This window comes from Henckelia pumila, chromosome 3, assembly GCF_033568475.1.
Source record: "Henckelia pumila isolate YLH828 chromosome 3, ASM3356847v2, whole genome shotgun sequence".
NCBI classification, from domain to species: Eukaryota; Viridiplantae; Streptophyta; class Magnoliopsida; order Lamiales; family Gesneriaceae; genus Henckelia; species Henckelia pumila.
This window is the reverse complement of record NC_133122.1, coordinates 29,454,334-29,472,244: the sequence shown is the minus strand read 5'-3', so window position 1 is coordinate 29,472,244 and position 17,911 is coordinate 29,454,334. Positions and strand designations below refer to the sequence as shown.

The following is a 17,911-nucleotide window of genomic DNA, read 5'->3' as shown; positions in this document are numbered from 1 at the left end:
TTTCATATGCTCTTTCTAATACTCATCATTCTGAATTATTTATTAGAAATGAGTTTATTGAAATTCCAGAAATCTTTGGGAAAGTTGCTCAAGCAATATACCCGGAAAGAATCGAGTTTCCTTTAATTCAAGAAACAGACATTCAAATACAAGATAAACAGGTTCTATACAGAGATCTTAAAATAGAACCCCGTAGGTTATCTTTCCAAGGTGACCGAATGACAAGTCGAAGGTGGGAAAAATCTCTTATTCAGGAAATTCCACCAGAAGAAAAGGAGTATTCGATAATAGGAAAACTTAGATCTCCAGAAGGATGAAAAGAAAACAAAATGGTATTCGAAATTACAAGTCACAGGAACCAATTTCCTTGTAATTCGATTTTCTATTTAGAGCAGCAGGTAACAGGAACTTACCAAGCATTAATAAATATTGGAGAATTGGAAGTTCAAATCTGTGGAATTCCAGGAAAATAAGTGGATCAGCTCATTCTTGGCCTAGAGTTTCTGGAGGACCATAAACCATGGAAACGCCTTGAAAAAAGAATAGAGTTTATGGCAAAAGAAAAGACTTGGAGGATTCAATAAGAATTCTACGAGATAAAAAACCAAGACAATTGGATAAGGGACAATCCCTTAATCAGATTCGAAAACTCTGTTCACAAACAGAGGAAGAAGCAATTGTTGAAATTAGTAAGTCATGAACATGATTTACTAGAACGCATTGAGGAAGTAGAAAAGAGTAACCATACTCTACCTTCTGAAGCCTTAGGAAAACTAAAGGTGAATAGTCTTAATCGGATTGCTAAGGTACAACATAGTCTGTTAAAAATGGCGGGGCCATTTAGTAATCCCTTTAAAAAATGATGACAAGTCCTTTCTCCATATACATTTCGATTGGTGTGTTGTATGAAAAATATAAGGCTGAATACTTTGCAGCTTATATTGATTCGGGAGCAGGAATTTGTACATCAAAAAAGGGAGTCTTCCCTGAAGAATGTGAAGAAGAATTGCCAAAAATTGCTGGACGAGATTTCTCTCGAAGAATTTTAGTTCTTTGCAAAGAAATAAAACAAGCAGAGATCCTTGTGGGAGGAGCAGGTCAAACACCTTGGTACAAGGTAAAAACACCACTAATCTATTTCCATGATACAGGAGCAGACATCCTGTTAGGAAATAACTTCTTACAAATGTTTAAGAAGTACACACAAGACAACGAGTCAAGAAGACTTATGTTCACTATAATTTGTGACCATAAAATTATCGTTCAAAGAGTCAAGGTTGCTTTTTATCGACAATTACCGATAATATTTCGCAACCAGCGTGGTGATAAAGGACAACTTTTTCACCCAAAAATAAAAGATCCAAGAAGGTTTGGAGAGACCATGTTAAAAATAACAAGAGAACAAGAACTCCAAATAGAGGATATGGAGCTTCTCAAAGTAACTCTAAATCACAGAGATATAGAGTTAGAAAATAAGGTATCTCTTGAAGATGTCAAAAAGAGGATCAAATAAAGTTACAATGAGCATCCTTTGGGATGGTGGGATATAAATCAACTCAAAGTTAGTCTTACTCTAAAGGAAGGCAAATAGTATGAATTTGTCAGATATAAGTCTATCACAATGAACATAACAGATCAAAGGGATATGAGAATGATTATCTAGGAACATTTGGACCTTGTTCTAATCAAAGAAGGAGTTTCACCATATAGCAGCCCAGGTTTTCTGGTCAGAAATCATGATGAAATAAAAAGAGGGAAACTCAGGTTAGTTATTAACTACCAAGGTATTAATAAAATCCTGGAGTTTGATGGGTACTTCATACCCAGTAGAGAACATCTAATTAGTTGTGTACGAAATGCTAAAGTGTTCTCAAAATTTGATTGTAAGCCTAGATTCTACCAGATTCGAATGGAGAAAGGCAGTAAGAAATTCACAGTCTTCTCTACACCACAAGGACATTATATTTGGGAAGTTATGTCTATGGGATTGGCTAATGCACCCCAAATATTTCAAAGAAAAAATGGATAATCTTTTTAAAGATTATTTCAACTTCATGTTTGTTTATATTGATGATATTCTTATAGCATCAAAAAACATAGATGAACATGTTAAACATTTAGAGATTTTCTCTAAAATTTGTAAACAAGAAGGACTGGTTTTATCTGAAAAGAAAGCAGTCATAGCCACAAGAAAATTTGAATTCCTTGGGATTGAGATTGATGAAACTGGAATAATTCTACAACCCCATATTGTGAAAAATGTAAAGAATTTTTCAGAAAAACTCAAAGATGTAAAACAACTCCAAAGTTTTCTAGGAGTAGTTAATTTTGCAGGGATGTTCATAAACAATCTGGCAATGTACAAAAAGGTGTTCAGCCCTTTGTTAAAAAAGGATGCAAGGTTTATATGGACCGATGACCATACTAAAGGGGTGAACCAATTAAAGGAGATATGTAAAAATCTCCCAAAATTGGCTATACCCGTGGATGAAGATGATCTGGTGTTATTTACGGATGCTAGTGATGAATGGTGGGCAGCAGTGCTTACTAAGATCACTCCGGATGGAGAAATACCATGCAGATACTGTAGCGGTCTTTTTTTAAAATCTGAAGCTATCAGACGACATATCAATGAAAAGGAATTTTATGCAGTTAAAAGGGCTTTCGAAAAATGACCATTATTTTTACTTGCTAAAAAATTCACTTTGAAGGTTGATAACACTCAGGTAAAAGTTTTTCTAAGGAATAAGATTGAATCTAAACCTGAGAAAGCTAGGTTATTAAGATGGCAAGCTTTATGTCAAAATTATATTTTTGATATTGTTATTATTAAATCTCATGAAAATATTCTTGCAGATTTCTTAACAAGAGATGAAAGGAAGTGATGTAGATTCCATCATGAAAATGCAGAGGCATCTTAGGGAACACCTTGGGCTGCTTCAAACCGAGCCCAACCAGCTTGTCCTAAGTGCCGATATGGCGGACAGGTTACAACAAGCTGATCGGATCAAAGTATCCAATCGAATCACAGGATGTATGCAAGCTCAAACTCAACTATGTGCTGCTATTCAAGGGCCAATTATGCGTGCCATAGAAAAACCACTGGTTTCTCAAAAACCAGAAATGTTAAAACCATTGGTTTTACAAGAACAAGAAATACAGCCACCGGTTGTAAAACAATATGTTGAGGATTCTAATACTCAAGAAACAAGCGCTAATATATCATCAGCTTTTGATGATCTAGATAAAGCAACAATTGATGATGATAACTCATCAAGTCAACCCTCCGCCTCTGGGGTAAAAGAGAAAGAGATCAATCTTAGGCCCCACACTGACAAGGGCAAATCTAAGATCGATACTAACCCAGCTGTCATTTCTCCATTTCAGGTTTATCAACAAAGATGGGAGAAATTAAGCACAAGAAGTGAAATCAACCCGATCACTTGCAGGGTTGATGTTGCGGGAATATATCCAAGGGTTTGGATAAAAAACAATGTCAATCATAAGGATGTAAAGCTATGGTATGAATTTGGGGCTCTAGCCTTAGTTTATACAACTTCACCAGGCTTTCAGGAAATATCACAACTACCAAAATGGATTCAGGAAGCAGTCCAAGAAACATGGTCAAATAATAATCATTTGTCCAGAGGAGATGGTGCTCGAGTTATACTTCTTTAGTGCAGCTCCAGAACCAATAGGAAAAGGATCACACGAGCCCTTTCATTTCATCAAGCTAAGGAGACCTGACATGAATAATCAAAGATTTATCAAGGATCCTATATCTGAAGAAATACCATTGGTGTCCACTTTTGAAGAAAATGAAATCTCAACCAGAAGGGCATGGGGCATTTGGGTTTGTCTCACCGAGATGGATAAGGTCAAGTTTCCGTTCAAATTTTATCAAAATTCTGTGAACGGATCATTCCTCTTAAACACAATGACAGGAAAAACTACGGCTTTTGCAGAAGAACTCTTCGAAAAGAAGAGGAACTTTTTGTGAAACAACAAGCTAACGGGAAGTAAAGAAACTCGCCGAAAATTTTGTAACATGACTCATATCGGAAGATGGTCAGAGAATATCTGCCCAGAATGTCCAAACCAGAAGGAGCCAGAATTTGGAAAAACCTTCAAATCCCGAACGGATCGAAAAGATTTTTCCGAGACAAGCAAAGATGGACCACCAAAACCGCGTTTTCCCAGGGGCCCACTGCAAAAGCAAAAGATGCCCCGACAACAATAAAGAAGGCATGTGAGGAGAATAAATCCAAAAGAAAAGGTCAAGCATATGACTCCTCCACTAGTAAAAGATGCCATCGGGCATGTGACTCTCCCACTAGCAAAAGATGTCATCAATAATGGCATAATGAATTCAAAACAGCTGTAAGATTCCTTGAAGTTTCTCGGTGAAACGAGTGAAACTTCGGCTATAAATACAGGATTTTGATAAAGCTGAAGACATCGATCATTCCCTTCAGTTTTCTTACGAAATAAAAATTATTGTAATATTTCTTTTTCTGAGTTTGTGTTAAAATTCTGTTTTATGTATTTCAAGAACAAGTCTACTATGAGTAGCTAAACTAGTTATCTCCTCCTCTTCAAAGGAGGTTGATTTATGTAATAATATGTTGTCTGAATAAATTTTCTAAGTCTCTTGTTCATCTATGCTTATTTTTTATAATTAATTTTATATACCATACGCCTTAAGGTAAAAAACGAATTAAGGTTGTGCTGGGTGTCGTTGAAGGAGCTTGTGCAGAAACCATCTGTTGCGACTGCGTGGTTGAGTGTGAGGAGCACTTCGTAAAACTCGGCAGGTATGACCCGACGACACTATGGTCAAAGAGATATTTAATTTTAATTAATTTTACGGAAGCATGATGGACTTATGCATAACTTTAATAAAATTGGGAAATAAAGGACATAATAGATATTTTTTAGTTTCAAGGACATGTTCGAGACACTTTTTAATTGAAAAGGGATATTTTCAGGATACGAAAAACAAAAGGGATATAATTGGCTCAATAACAAAACTAGAAGGATATATTTTGGAATTATCCCGTTTATGTGAAAAGGATTTACAATCGACTCCATTTGTATTTGTAGTTAAAAGCACACTCAAAAAATTTATTCAGATTTCAGGTTACACAATTAAAAAGTGGAGTCATGTGTTGTTCGATCTGCTCAGGTTGCCCATTTTTCTCCCTACTTTTTATATGTTCAATTTGTCAATAGTCCGGTGAAAATTTGAAAAATAAAAAGATAAAAATTCGACATATAAAAAATAAAGAGCTTAGAAAATTTTAGTTGGAACAAAAATAAAAAAAATCAATCCAATATTCGACACAATTAATATAAAATCACAAATGTATAATATAACACGAGCATAAAAGTTAAATCATGCATCAACTTGTGATAATCAAGACACGAGCATAAAAGTTAAATCTTGCATCAACTTGTGATAATTCTTGATATAATCGATCATTTGATAAGTTGTTAAATATATTATTTTCAATATATAAAACTAATTAATGTGACTTACAATCGTCTTGTATGATCTTTTATTTATTAAATAAATACAATCATAATTTATATAAAAATTGAGGAGGGGGTCATGCCCTCTATATCATACATGAGTCTAACTCTATCTAGAAAAATAATATTTTTATATAAATAGTGATTGTTTTATATATAAGTTTGGTCAAATAAAAAATCATATCATAAAATTAACCTATGAGATAGTCTTATTAAAGAATGTGAATATACATCCATGTGCTTTTATTTATATTCCTATTTTTTAGGATCTTAGCAAAATTGTGAAAAAATTATAACTTATAGTTATTTTCGAAATATTCATTATCTTTGCTCTTTTAAATTAGGGGTGGAACTTAAAAATATATGGAAATATTTTCAGCAATTCAAACAAACTTCACAAAACACACCAAAATTAGTTTCACTAAAAGTATCTTCTTTCATTAACAACCGGTAAATATTCGCACATGACATGTCCATGTAATTTAAATTTTTTGTCTAAAATATGGATATTTATTTTTATATAATATTTTTTTATATAAAATATAATAATATTAAATTTATTTTTATTTAAATGTAATGCTTGTAGTTCTAATTTTGAATCACTAGTTTACTCTGATGCTTTATTTAAAAAATTAATGAGAAATGACAAGCTTGGACCTCAGGGGAAGCTAAAGAGGTCTAAGGCTCAGGCCCAGATTTGTGGTGAGCCCAAATAAAAAATGTTGTAGGTTATCTTAAGTATCTATATTATTCCTTTCAAACAAAAATTATCTATAGATATTATTAATTAAATATATTAAGTGTGAGACTACAATAGATTGGTATGTTGGTGTGACATATTTTTTTCTTCAAACTTGTTTTTTTACAATTATTTAATTTTATTTATTTTTTACAATTATTTAATACAAAAACGGATTATACAAGCACACAACGTATACGCAAAAACAAATTGTACAAGCACACAACATGTGCATGCAAAGATGCACTGTTGCATGCAATTCGATACTAGTTATATATAAAGTTTGGGGTGCTTTTACTAACCGATTTAGTCCGTTAATGTGATACCATCGTAAAATTACAAATTTAGCATACAAAATAAATATTCATTTCTATTGATAAAGGGCAAAAATTTTGAAATCAAAATCATACTCTCTCTCTCTATTATTTGAAAGAATTCATTATCATCTCCAATTTAAAATTTAATGAATGACTTATGAATTTTGTTGCTGTGCAATCATTGTCTCTGTTGGCCAGCAATCGAACCATGCCACTTGAGTTACTATGCGGTTTAAAAGATTTGAGTTGAATCGTTATCAACAACTATAACTTTTGATAAAGCGACGAGCGTTCAATCCTACAAACTTTTTTCCACTCCATATATTGTTTTATTCTTTTTTTTTTTCTCAATTTTTTTATTTACTTAATTTTTATTTATTATGTTATTATATAGGTATCGTGTGTGCTTTTATCACTAGTATATATAAGAAATTGGCAAGTATGAAGATTGTTTATATATAAAAAAAATCACTGCTTGAAATAGTTTCTTGTAAAAAAAAAAAAACGAAAGGAAAAGAAATAGTTGTTGTTGATTTTATGCAAGGGTTAATTTCCATGCCGAAGCGGCTATGGTTGGTGCTTTGTTTGTTGTTGCATTGCATGTTATTTGTAAGAGCACTTTTATTTTCGATTGTGCGAGTATTATAATATCCTGGTGTGGTGGATTATTTGGCAAATACCTAAACTTATTCTCTAAAAATCCTAATGTTAAAATTTAGTTGTGGTGGAATATTTGGAAAATTGATTCGAATATTTCCTTAGAAATTAAATAAATTTTTTATATTGATTATATATATAAAGTTACACGTTGAAAGATCAAGAGAAAGATAATGTGTTAATACATGGAAATGATATATCAATTGGTATCACGATGTCCTTTGGGTGGAACCCAAAAGCAAAATCATGATGACGTGTGCTCAAAATGGATAATATCATATAATTGTGAAGATATCCGGGTTTCGTTGCGCAACAAGTGGTATCAGAGTCATCATGTGGGAAGAATATTCGGAGACTTAAACGAAGGAGGTGAGGGCTCCTGATCGAGCCATGTGGGACGAATCCTCGAAGTCGGAGACTTGAACGAAAGAGGTGAGAGCTCTCGATAAATCGGTGCTAAGCTCTCGAGGTGGAAGATGCTCCCGATAATTCATTTGATCGAGCCATGTGGAAGGAATTCTCGAAAACTTAAATGAAGGAGTGAGGGCTCTTGATCGAGCTATGTGGAAGAAATCCTCGGAGTCGGACACTTAAACTAAGGAGGTGAGGGCTCTTGATCGAGCCATGTGGGAGGAATTCTCGAGAAACTTAAACGAAGGAGGTGAGGGCTCCCGATAAATCCGTGATAAGCTCTCGAGGTGGTCCTGATAATTCATGTAAGACGTGCACTCTAATGCAATGGAGAGGGAGTAACCTCGATTGGAGGGAAGATGGGCTTGAGAGGAGGCCCGGACCAACACAATGAAGAGAAGTGATCTTGATTGGAGGACGAATAGGCTCGAGGAGAGGTTCTGATCATGTGAATGATGGTAGAACTTCGTTTGAGGGGAGGAGTTGGGTTTTCAATCAAAGTTCTACATTGAAAGATAAGTGAAAGATTATGAGTTAATATATAAAATGATATCTCTATATGATGCATTTTGGGTGAAGTCCAAAAATAAAAAAAATCACGAGGATTTGTGCCTAAAATGAAAAATATCATACCATTATGGAGATATCTGAGTTATGTTGTTCAACAATATATATTTTAAATATTATATGTTGTTTAATATTTTAATATATATATATATATCACAAAAGTTTTTTACATATAATTTTCTATTCTATCATATTAATTGAAAACAATTAATGACTTTCATATATATTTAAATAAACAAAACTACTTCATATGTGTCATGATGCGTTAACATGTTATGATTTAATTTAGGCAAAAACTCCTATAAAACGGTCTCAAGGGTCATTTTTATGAAACAAATATCTTATATGAGTTATCCATTAAATAGTAATACAATTTATGTTAAAAGTATTACTTATTATTATAAATATGGGTAGGGTTGACCCATTTTATGAATGAGACCGTCTCACATGAATGTTACTCTTTAATTTATGCACACCACTAATGTTGGTCGTTATTTGGAGCCATATCCATATATTTACATATCTTGCTAGTTCGAAAAAAAAATTAATTTAATTATAATTTGATCGCAATAAAATATATTTACCTTAATAGATAATTTGATACTGTGAAGTTGTGCGGGAAAATTGCATCAACACTCCTGAGTAAAAAACCCGAAAAAAAAGCGAAAAACTCAGTGCCTAAAATTAATTAAATTTAAGACCTCATATTCTATAATCAGACACTAAACCCTTAGAAATAGGTAAAATGTAAATGTGTTTGAGTTGATCTTCACCTGCAACCTGGGAAGGTCTCATGCGGCACCAGGTGTTTTTTTAATACTTGATATGATTCTGATATGAATGATTTGATGACTAATGTTTTATCAGTTTTCTTTCAAAAAAACACAGAGATTAAGTTTCAAAAAATACTTTGTAAATATTTTAATGATTTATATATATTAAAAAAACATAAAACATGTGTTTGGATAATATTTTTATAAAATGTTTTTGAATTTTTTTTGAAAAAAGTGTATTATAAATATAGTTTTTAAAAAATAATTGGGAAAATAAGATATTTTTATAATAAAAAACACGGTTTAAAAGAGAATGTTAAATCAAACATACAAAACTTTTGGGTATGAAAAAGGGAAAAACAAATAATTGACAAAAAGACAGGTCGATTTACTCAATCAGACCGGATGGACTTAAACAGTTAAACTTACAGATTAAATCAATATAACCTAATTGACTCTCACGATTAAATGACCTAAAAGGAAAAATTGATTTGAATAAACAAGATTGAATGATTGATAAAGAATCTCTTATCACATCATTTCTTTTATATAAGATACTCAGATCAGTCCAAATGTCATCCTGATCAGTTCCATCTTTCGAATCAGTTTGATCTTTCAGCCTAATTTAGTTTTTCGGATCAGAACAATGATCCACAAGAACAAAATCGTACATATTCAAAATTGCTCTAAGTAGTTGGACATAAGACAAAATAAATAATGCCATTGATTTTGTATTTAGCTAAAATTCAAAAATTTATCGCACTGTACTATATTTGGAAAGATGACAAAGATACGTGACACACTCTACTTTTGGCTATTTTCGGAACAAGATTGCACCGATTAGATTTTGTAATGTTGGATCCCTACACCTATAAATACTGGAAAGGACATGAAGATTTGAACGACTTTTTTAATCGACAATTGTGAATATACTGATAACTTGCCTTTTCAAAGCTGGATACCGAGCCAAAATACCGACTTCTCGGGATACCGTACCAAAATTTTTCGATATATAGACATTTTTTTGGTATATTGAATTTTTTTTGGGTATCTGTATGGTATCGATATGGTTTTTTTTTCATACCAAAATTTCACAATTTCGATATCGGTACCGATATGAATTTTTTTCATGTCAATATTATTGACACGGTATACCGAAAACCCACCCCTTCAAACTTCTATAAACGATCTCCGTATTATCCCACCTTACTGTCTATTTTCTATCTGTTTGGTGATCAGCTCAACTTTGCATTGCAATAGTTTTTACACTGATCGACTCAGTATTTGTATCAATTTTTCTGTTAAGTAAAATTTGATAATCAAGTTGGCAGCTCGGCTTAATTATCACAAAAGTTTTCAAAATATTTTAAAATGTGTATACACCTCTCTACACACGTATTCAATCATGACAGATAATTATAAGGTTTTATAAAATAGTTTACAAACAATTTTCTAACTCTAATTTTTTTTTTATAGAACTTTTTTAGAAATTCTATTTATTTTTAAAATAAAAATTTTGTACTTCTATAAAAATATCTAAAATGCTTTTGTTTTCCCGACTAATTTAAGGCCTGCCCCAACTCGTTAACTTGGGCCTAGCAAAGGCAGTCATGCTTACTAGGCCCATTTATGCGTATAATGAATTAATGAGACAGACACAGATCCAAAACAAAGAAGTACGCGTACTGGGGAAGATATATTATTGACATTCTCATTTGATATTTAAAATCGCGCCAAATTCATATTTGTTCCATTTCGAAGCTCCAATTGATCGTGTAATCTATACTGTTCAATATTCATATCGCGGATTCCAGCTTCGATTTCGCAATGGTACCTTTTTTTTTGTTCAAATGCTTATGTTTATTTGATTTGAATTTTTGGTTCCGAGTAGGTTTAGAAGCTGAATTGAGTGTATTTGCGTGTAAATGATTGCATTTCTGTACCCGTTATAGATTATTGTTTAGTTAGTTCAATCACACTGCGGTGTATTGGATCGGTGAATTGGGGAGTAAGATAGGCGAGCACGTGATTTTGGGAGAGCTAAGGAATTTATTATTATTATTATTTTTGTTTAGAACAGTGAAATTAAGGTTGAATGTCAGAGTACTTTCTTAGGCTTCATTTTTCATCTTGTTACACGTGTTTTTTTTCACAATGCTTATACTCCAATGTCGTTTTGTTCACCATCTTATGATGGTTCACTTAAACCTCGCATTATTATGTGCTCTGTCATATTTATTTATGTATTTTCAATGGTTTTCTTGATTGAAAAGCGATCTTGTTTCTGTAGAATATGAAAATCATGTTTCTTGATTATCGAGTTTGTTCAATAAAGCATAGTTATGAGACATTTGAAGATCATGAATTTCTCTCTTCTAGTTGTGTTAAATCTGTTATTAGTTACCATTTCTGGATTCCAACTGATGCCACCAATGTTTTTGAGCTCATGGTTCCCGAGAACAGACACTGTGGTTGTGGCAGTACCACCGTTAGAATTCCATGGCCATTCATGGAAAGATTTAGGTTGTTTGGTTGTTCCAAAGACTACTACATTAAAAACTAGATAAATTTTAAAAACTTCAAAATAAATATTGCAATAAGTACCGTATCAAACATTTTGTATATTATTACTGTAGAAAATAAGGAATCATGTCAGAATACTCAGAATCGGTACTGTTAATACTTCAAAAGATATGCAATCATGTTTATTATATCTAATGCCCTTTTTTCTATTTTGCCCATGATCATTATCCTTTCCAATTGAGTATCTATTGATAAATATAAAAAAATAGAATCATAGTAAAAAACACAATATCGAATTCCAGCTGTGTTGCTGAACAAATGATTTCATGAGTATTATCTGTTCCATATCGAAACAATGCCTGTTCCATTGATGTATGCTGTTTCATGTCAAAATAAGGGTCCTTTCTCTGTTTGTTAGCAAGTCACACTCTGTTTATTGTACCTCAATCTATACAAGCATGAAACTGTGGAACAGAAACAGGCAAGCAGCTGTTCCCGTTCTGTTATGTCTATCCCGTTCACTCAACAAGCGTTCCATCGTACCGTGTTTGGCTGAATAAGTCATTACTTTGAAAGTGCTAACTTCCTGTTGCTTATTGCCAGTCTAAAAAAAGAGGACTTTCATTGGAAGAAAAGCGTGAGAAAATGCTGCAAATTTTCTATGATTCACAGGACTTCTTCCTTGTAAGTACCAGTGACTTGTTTATATTCCAGTTCAAGATGCTTTCCTCTTTGTGATCGCAGAGATTCCTATTTCACATATCATCTTGTGCATATGTTGCAGTTTCTTTCTCTTTTCAGCGACAAAATGCTGGATCTTTGTTCTGGTTTCCGGTTCTATCTTTTTTGTATTTGAGATGAGATACAATAGGAGCTTGCCAAGTGTTGGCGAAATTATGTATGTGAGAGGAATTGAATGTTGGAAAATGGCTTATGGCCAAAACTATGCTCTAGTGAAAAGTTCATTCTTTTGATTCTTTGTTTACCTCTATTGTTTTCTGTATCTTCAGATTTTCTAGCTCAGTTTTCTACTACTGCTACAGTTGATTGCTGTTGCTCACTTTTCAAGTATAGCTTAGTGTTGTAGATTATTATGGAAATTTTATCCATTTGATATATCCTTGAATATACTTCACCATTGTCTTCGAGATGATTTTATTGAACTTCGATAATGTATCTAAACCTCCGTAAGGGGCATCATCATTGGCTTAGTCTGCTGTGAGCTGTCTGGTCCCCTTTAATGATGATTAATCATACCGAATTTTGTTTAAGCTCAAGGAACTTGAGAAGTTGGGCCCAAAGAAAGGTGTCATCTTGCAGTCAGTAAAGGATGTAATTCAAAGCTTGGTGGATGATGACCTTGTTTTCAAGGACAAGATAGGAACTTCAGTAAGTTAACTGATCCAGACGGTCGATGGGAGCATCTTTTCTGAACTCGTTTATGCATTATATTATTCCCCTTGACGTATCTTTGCAAAAGTTTCCATAATAACTGTCCCTGAATCATAGCATAATGAAATTCAGGTATATTTTTGGAGCCTTCCTAGCTGTGCTGGCAACCAGGTGATCTAACGGTTCAATTCATATCTGGAAACTAGAACTATATTTCAATCACCTGAGTATGCCAATACATTGGTTTGTGTCTACAGCTAAGAAACATACACAAAAAGCTGGACTCTGAACTCCAAAGTTGTAAAAATCGTTACACAGAACAAGTTGATCACTGCAATTCTCTGAAAAAGGGACGAGAGGAATCTGTGAGTGCATTGTTTCTACATTTATCCTTTCGCATATAGTTATAACTTATTTCCATGCCATATCCAATGCCTTATCAGCTCCATTAATATATTAGGATGAACGAGATGAGGCACTTGATGAGCTTAAAGCTATTGAACAGAAACATAATGAGCTTAAGGTCGAGTCTCATTAATTCATTGAGAGAGATTCCATTTCTAGTACTTTGACCTCAAAGTTCATTTGTTGGCCTTTCTTCTCAGGATGAGATTGCACAATATGCTGACAATGATCCGGCTACCTTTGAAGCAATGAGTTGAGCATCATCATCCTATCCTGTGTTCGAAATATTAAAATTTTACGGACTAAATTTCAAACTAGAATCTCTTGTGACCACGGTTCTCAATAACTCTACTGCTTCCCATGTTCTTAACTTGGATGTCTGTTTGCAGAAAATTCTATTGAAGTAGCACTTGCAGCAACCAACAGATGGACAGGTTATTATTATAATCCAACGCCCTTTCAATTATTATGAGATTCTTATAACTGATACCCCTCAATTATTTCCTGGTCTCCCTGTCTATCACGCTCATGTTATACTTTACAGATAACATCTTCACTCTGCGACAGTGGTGTTCAAAAAATTTCCCTCAGGCAAAAGAGCAACTTGATAACCTTTACAACGAGGTACGTAATCACATAGTGGCACTTGAATCAAAGAATAAATCCCATTATCTCTAACAAACAAAGTACAAAAACTAGGGAAAAAAAAATGGAACTTCATATCTTTGGACTTTTATCTCTGCTGCATCTACTTTCTAGCCCCCGCACACCTAAACATTTCTCCATTATGTCGAATAGGTAGGAGTAACTGATGACTTTGATTATGTGGAGTTACCTGCCACTATTCCAATCAGCTCTATCGGAGATCAGATGCCTGAAGTTAATATTTAATTTGCATATATAGGATAAAAATCTTCAAGCTGCGCGTAACATGGCCACCGGATGTCGAAATTTTCAAATGTTTTACTTCATTTGGCATAACTATCAATGACTCAGCTGTTCTAAATTCGCGAGTTAACCAACTGGACCTTCTTGTATGTTGTGAATCTTTAAGTGTGACACTATGATTCATAGATTTCCTACCTATTCCATTCATATATTGATCTATTCCATCGACTGATTTTCGATTAATGGTGCAAATTTCAAGTAAAGCCCACACTGCCATGTTTCATATTTTAACGTCAATTAATCCATAGTGTATTTCACCATGATTTATTTCGACCCTTACACGTGGTTCCCATGCGCAAACACAATTAACTGGTAGTATTATTTAAATTTTTTCTTGCAATTTATAATTTAGAGGGTGTTCTTTCTCCAAAAAAATAATTTAGAGGGTGTTTGTCAAAGTTTATTAAAAACAGTTTATAAATTCTAGGAGCTTATAAGTTATTTTAAGAGTTTATAAACTGTCATGTCTTATTTTAAAAATAAAATGTTAAAGTGTTTAGATGAATTTATTTAAACAACTTAAAAATATTGACGTGTTTGATATTATAAGATCTTTTTGTTGTCAAAATTATCAAAATAATATAGTATTATGAAAGTGATATAAATAGTAATATATATATATATATATACAAAAATAGTTTTAAATTTATTATAAATGTCAAACATATATTTAAAAATAAAACTACTTTTAATTTAGAAATTTTTTTGATAAATTATGTACAAAAATCGGATTGAGGGCATGGTGAAAATTTAATAAAATCCTCTCAAAAAAAAAGAAAATTTAATAAAATATATAAGGATAATATAAAAAAGTAAAATATGAAAAAATATATCTTTTTTAAAAAAAGTAAGAGTGATTATACTTTTTTTAAAAAAATCTTATAAGCTGACCTGTCAAGAGTTTATAAGTTTTGCTAAAAACTCACTTAAAAAGAAAAAATAAATAAAATAAGAGAGTTCTTTTTTTTAATTTTTTTTTTTAAAAATGACTCATCAAGATATCGCGAGCGTAACTCAATTGGTTTAAATTATAGCACAGAACACGAGTACGAGTATGCATGGGTTATAGATTTACATTGACATTCATATTAACAAGAATTATTGGAAACACATCTTATTTAAAACACGTGCATTAATTTAAATATCTTTATTATTATATAAATGTTGAGGCCCATTTAGAAATTATTTTGGTGTGTTTGATGACACCAATATAAATTTACAATTTTAACCCTCAAACATACATTGTACTTCATATAGATTATTGATTAAAATGATAAAACTATGGTTGCATTTTTCACTCCTACTATCAAAAATCACCCACTATCTACGTCTTGCTAAAATTAAGGATTCATTTCAATTAATTTCATTGTATTTTTCTTTAATATCAACATATTATTTTCAAAATATTAAAATTTCATATTTATTATAATTTTATCTAGATATTAAATTATTATTTACATACACGTAGAGCGTGTACATCGGTTACTAATGTAAAGAAAAACTCCTAACGTTATTGAATGAGAGATTATAGTTTGAATTAATTTAATCGAAAATTAGGCATCTTGTCATTATTTCGATCGTTTTTCTTTAACATTTTTCTTTATTGGTTCGGGTAAATTTTTATATATGTATTCATTGCTTTTATTTAAAGTGAAACATGTCCCGTGCGCGAGTGTTGGATGTTGGCTTCATTCTTTTAATTAGCATTGTGTTGTTATGAGGATCTAGGAAGATGGGAAAAAACATTAGGTAGAATTGAATTTTCAGTTAGCGTTTTCAATTTTGTTTGTGGGTAAACTAGCATTAATCTTATTTATGTATGGTTTGTCTTTTGCAATTTTGATTTTCTATGTTGAGTTTCAATTTTAATCCGTTTTTTTTGTTTTTCGATTTTGACTATTTTTCTGCTAATGTGATGTTGACGTAACACAGATATAATATTGATATGTGCTAGCCACGTTAACCCTATCATGAAAACATAACTAAAATCAACAAAAAAAATTTTATAATAAAAATTAAGACTGAAATTTGATAATATAAAAAAAAAATCAAAATCACAAATTGACAAATAATTCATATATAATAATGTAATACAATCACATACGAGTGAAGAAAAAGACATGACACCGTAAAAACAAACCACTCTAAAGACTATAAACATTATTATGTTTATGTTCTTGAAAATGAAAGTAATTCGTCACATCTATACGTGATTCTTATTATAATTTTGAGAAATTTTTCTTAGATATATCAATGACAATAACAAATCTATAAGAACAATTCGGCTTCCAAATAAAATAGAGGTAAATGACCCAAACTCCACTTGGGCCGTAGTCTATGGATAAGAAAAAATATCGAATTTTGAGATTATCGTACCAAAAAAATATCGAATTTAACGAATTCTCGATATACTGAAGGTTTCGGTACGATATGATAAAGATACCAAAATTTTCGATAACATAATGTTATGAAATTTGAAAATTTCATTATATAATGACATACCGAAATACCAAAACAATATATAATATTTTTAAACAATAAATTTATAATTTTTAAAAATATAAATTTTTTTTTTGGATATAATATGGTATATATTGATACCGTACTGAAATATTAATATAATCGATACGATAGTTATATGTATCGATACTTTCGGTACCGAAAATTTGATACGATATTCATATCAAATTTTCAAATGCTATAATTTTCGATACAATATATGATTTTCGATACGATATATATCATCCGTATAGGCCATTCGATACGAACATTTCTTTGCTACTTTCCAACACACCGCCGAATTCATGACCAAGAAGAAAGAGCACAGCAATGCCGACATGCCTAAAAATAACCCATCCCTTTCAAATACAATTAAAAAACACAGTTTTCTCACAATGCAACATGTGGAGAAAAAGTGACATGTTGGAAGCTATGCTACACAAATAAACATTCGAAATTCGGACTTGGGACTCTTGAATATTCTAATTTTATTTTGAAAACCACAATTTTGAATTAATGAAACACGTGTTGAAAATTATTTTTCAAATATACGAAAACACATAATACTCTCTCCGTTCCACTCATTTACACTATATTTCTATTTTCATCGGTCCCAATTATCTAGTCTACATTTTCATATGTAATGTTATATTTCATACTCTTTTACTAATATGGCCATGTTAAATCAATATAACTACCTTTTTATACAATTATTTTACTCTACTAAAATATTGATTAAATAAGGGTAGAATAAAAAATTATTTTACAAATTTAAATTTCCAAACATTTTCTTAAGTTGCGCGAAAACAAACATAAACCGTGGAACTGATGGAATAATTTGAAATAAAGTGTTCAAACAAAACAAATAAAACATAATAAAGGTTTAGAGTAATTTTTGGAACTGGACCAGACAGATTGAACCGAGAACCATTGACCTGACTGGTCTGGATATGTACTAAAATCCAAAAAAGTGATCGAACTGTTAAAATTGCAGGAAACCAGTAAAATTGGCGAAAATCGCCTGGGTAATTGATTTAATTAGAAGAAAAAATTAATTTCAAAATTTTACTTACATATTATCGATATTTGGTCACATGTTATGTGTAATTTGAATTTTGGAAATATGATGTTTATTTGTAGGGGAGCCA

General features: G+C 31.9%; 1 protein-coding gene across 4 annotated transcripts; it reads left to right on the top strand.

Annotated features, from left to right (window-relative positions):
* The first annotated feature begins 10,696 nt into the window (after positions 1–10,696).
* LOC140892458 (meiotic nuclear division protein 1 homolog) lies at positions 10,697–14,438 on the top strand. 4 transcript variants are annotated; one of them, XM_073301348.1, is made up of 10 exons: positions 10,697–10,826; positions 12,123–12,203; positions 12,792–12,908; positions 13,044–13,082; positions 13,169–13,276; positions 13,372–13,434; positions 13,517–13,568; positions 13,706–13,750; positions 13,861–13,940; positions 14,221–14,438. In XM_073301348.1, exons 1-10 carry the CDS (start codon positions 10,824–10,826, stop codon positions 14,305–14,307), a joined length of 675 nt encoding a protein of 224 aa, XP_073157449.1. In that variant the 5' UTR covers positions 10,697–10,823; the 3' UTR covers positions 14,308–14,438. The 4 variants fall into 4 exon arrangements, with proteins under 4 accessions (XP_073157449.1, XP_073157447.1, XP_073157446.1 ...); XM_073301346.1 differs by having other exon boundaries at positions 12,798–12,908; positions 14,115–14,344; XM_073301345.1 differs by having other exon boundaries at positions 14,115–14,344.
* The last annotated feature ends 3,473 nt before the right edge of the window (positions 14,439–17,911 follow it).

Excerpts from the sequence above, each read along its gene's own strand:
- LOC140892458 (XM_073301345.1), top strand. Across the intron at positions 12,909-13,043 it reads AGGACAAGATAGGAACTTCA|GTATATTTTTGGAGCCTTCC; the intron begins GTAAGTTAACTG and ends AATGAAATTCAG. Across the intron at positions 13,569-13,705 it reads GGCTACCTTTGAAGCAATGA|AAAATTCTATTGAAGTAGCA; the intron begins GTTGAGCATCAT and ends GTCTGTTTGCAG.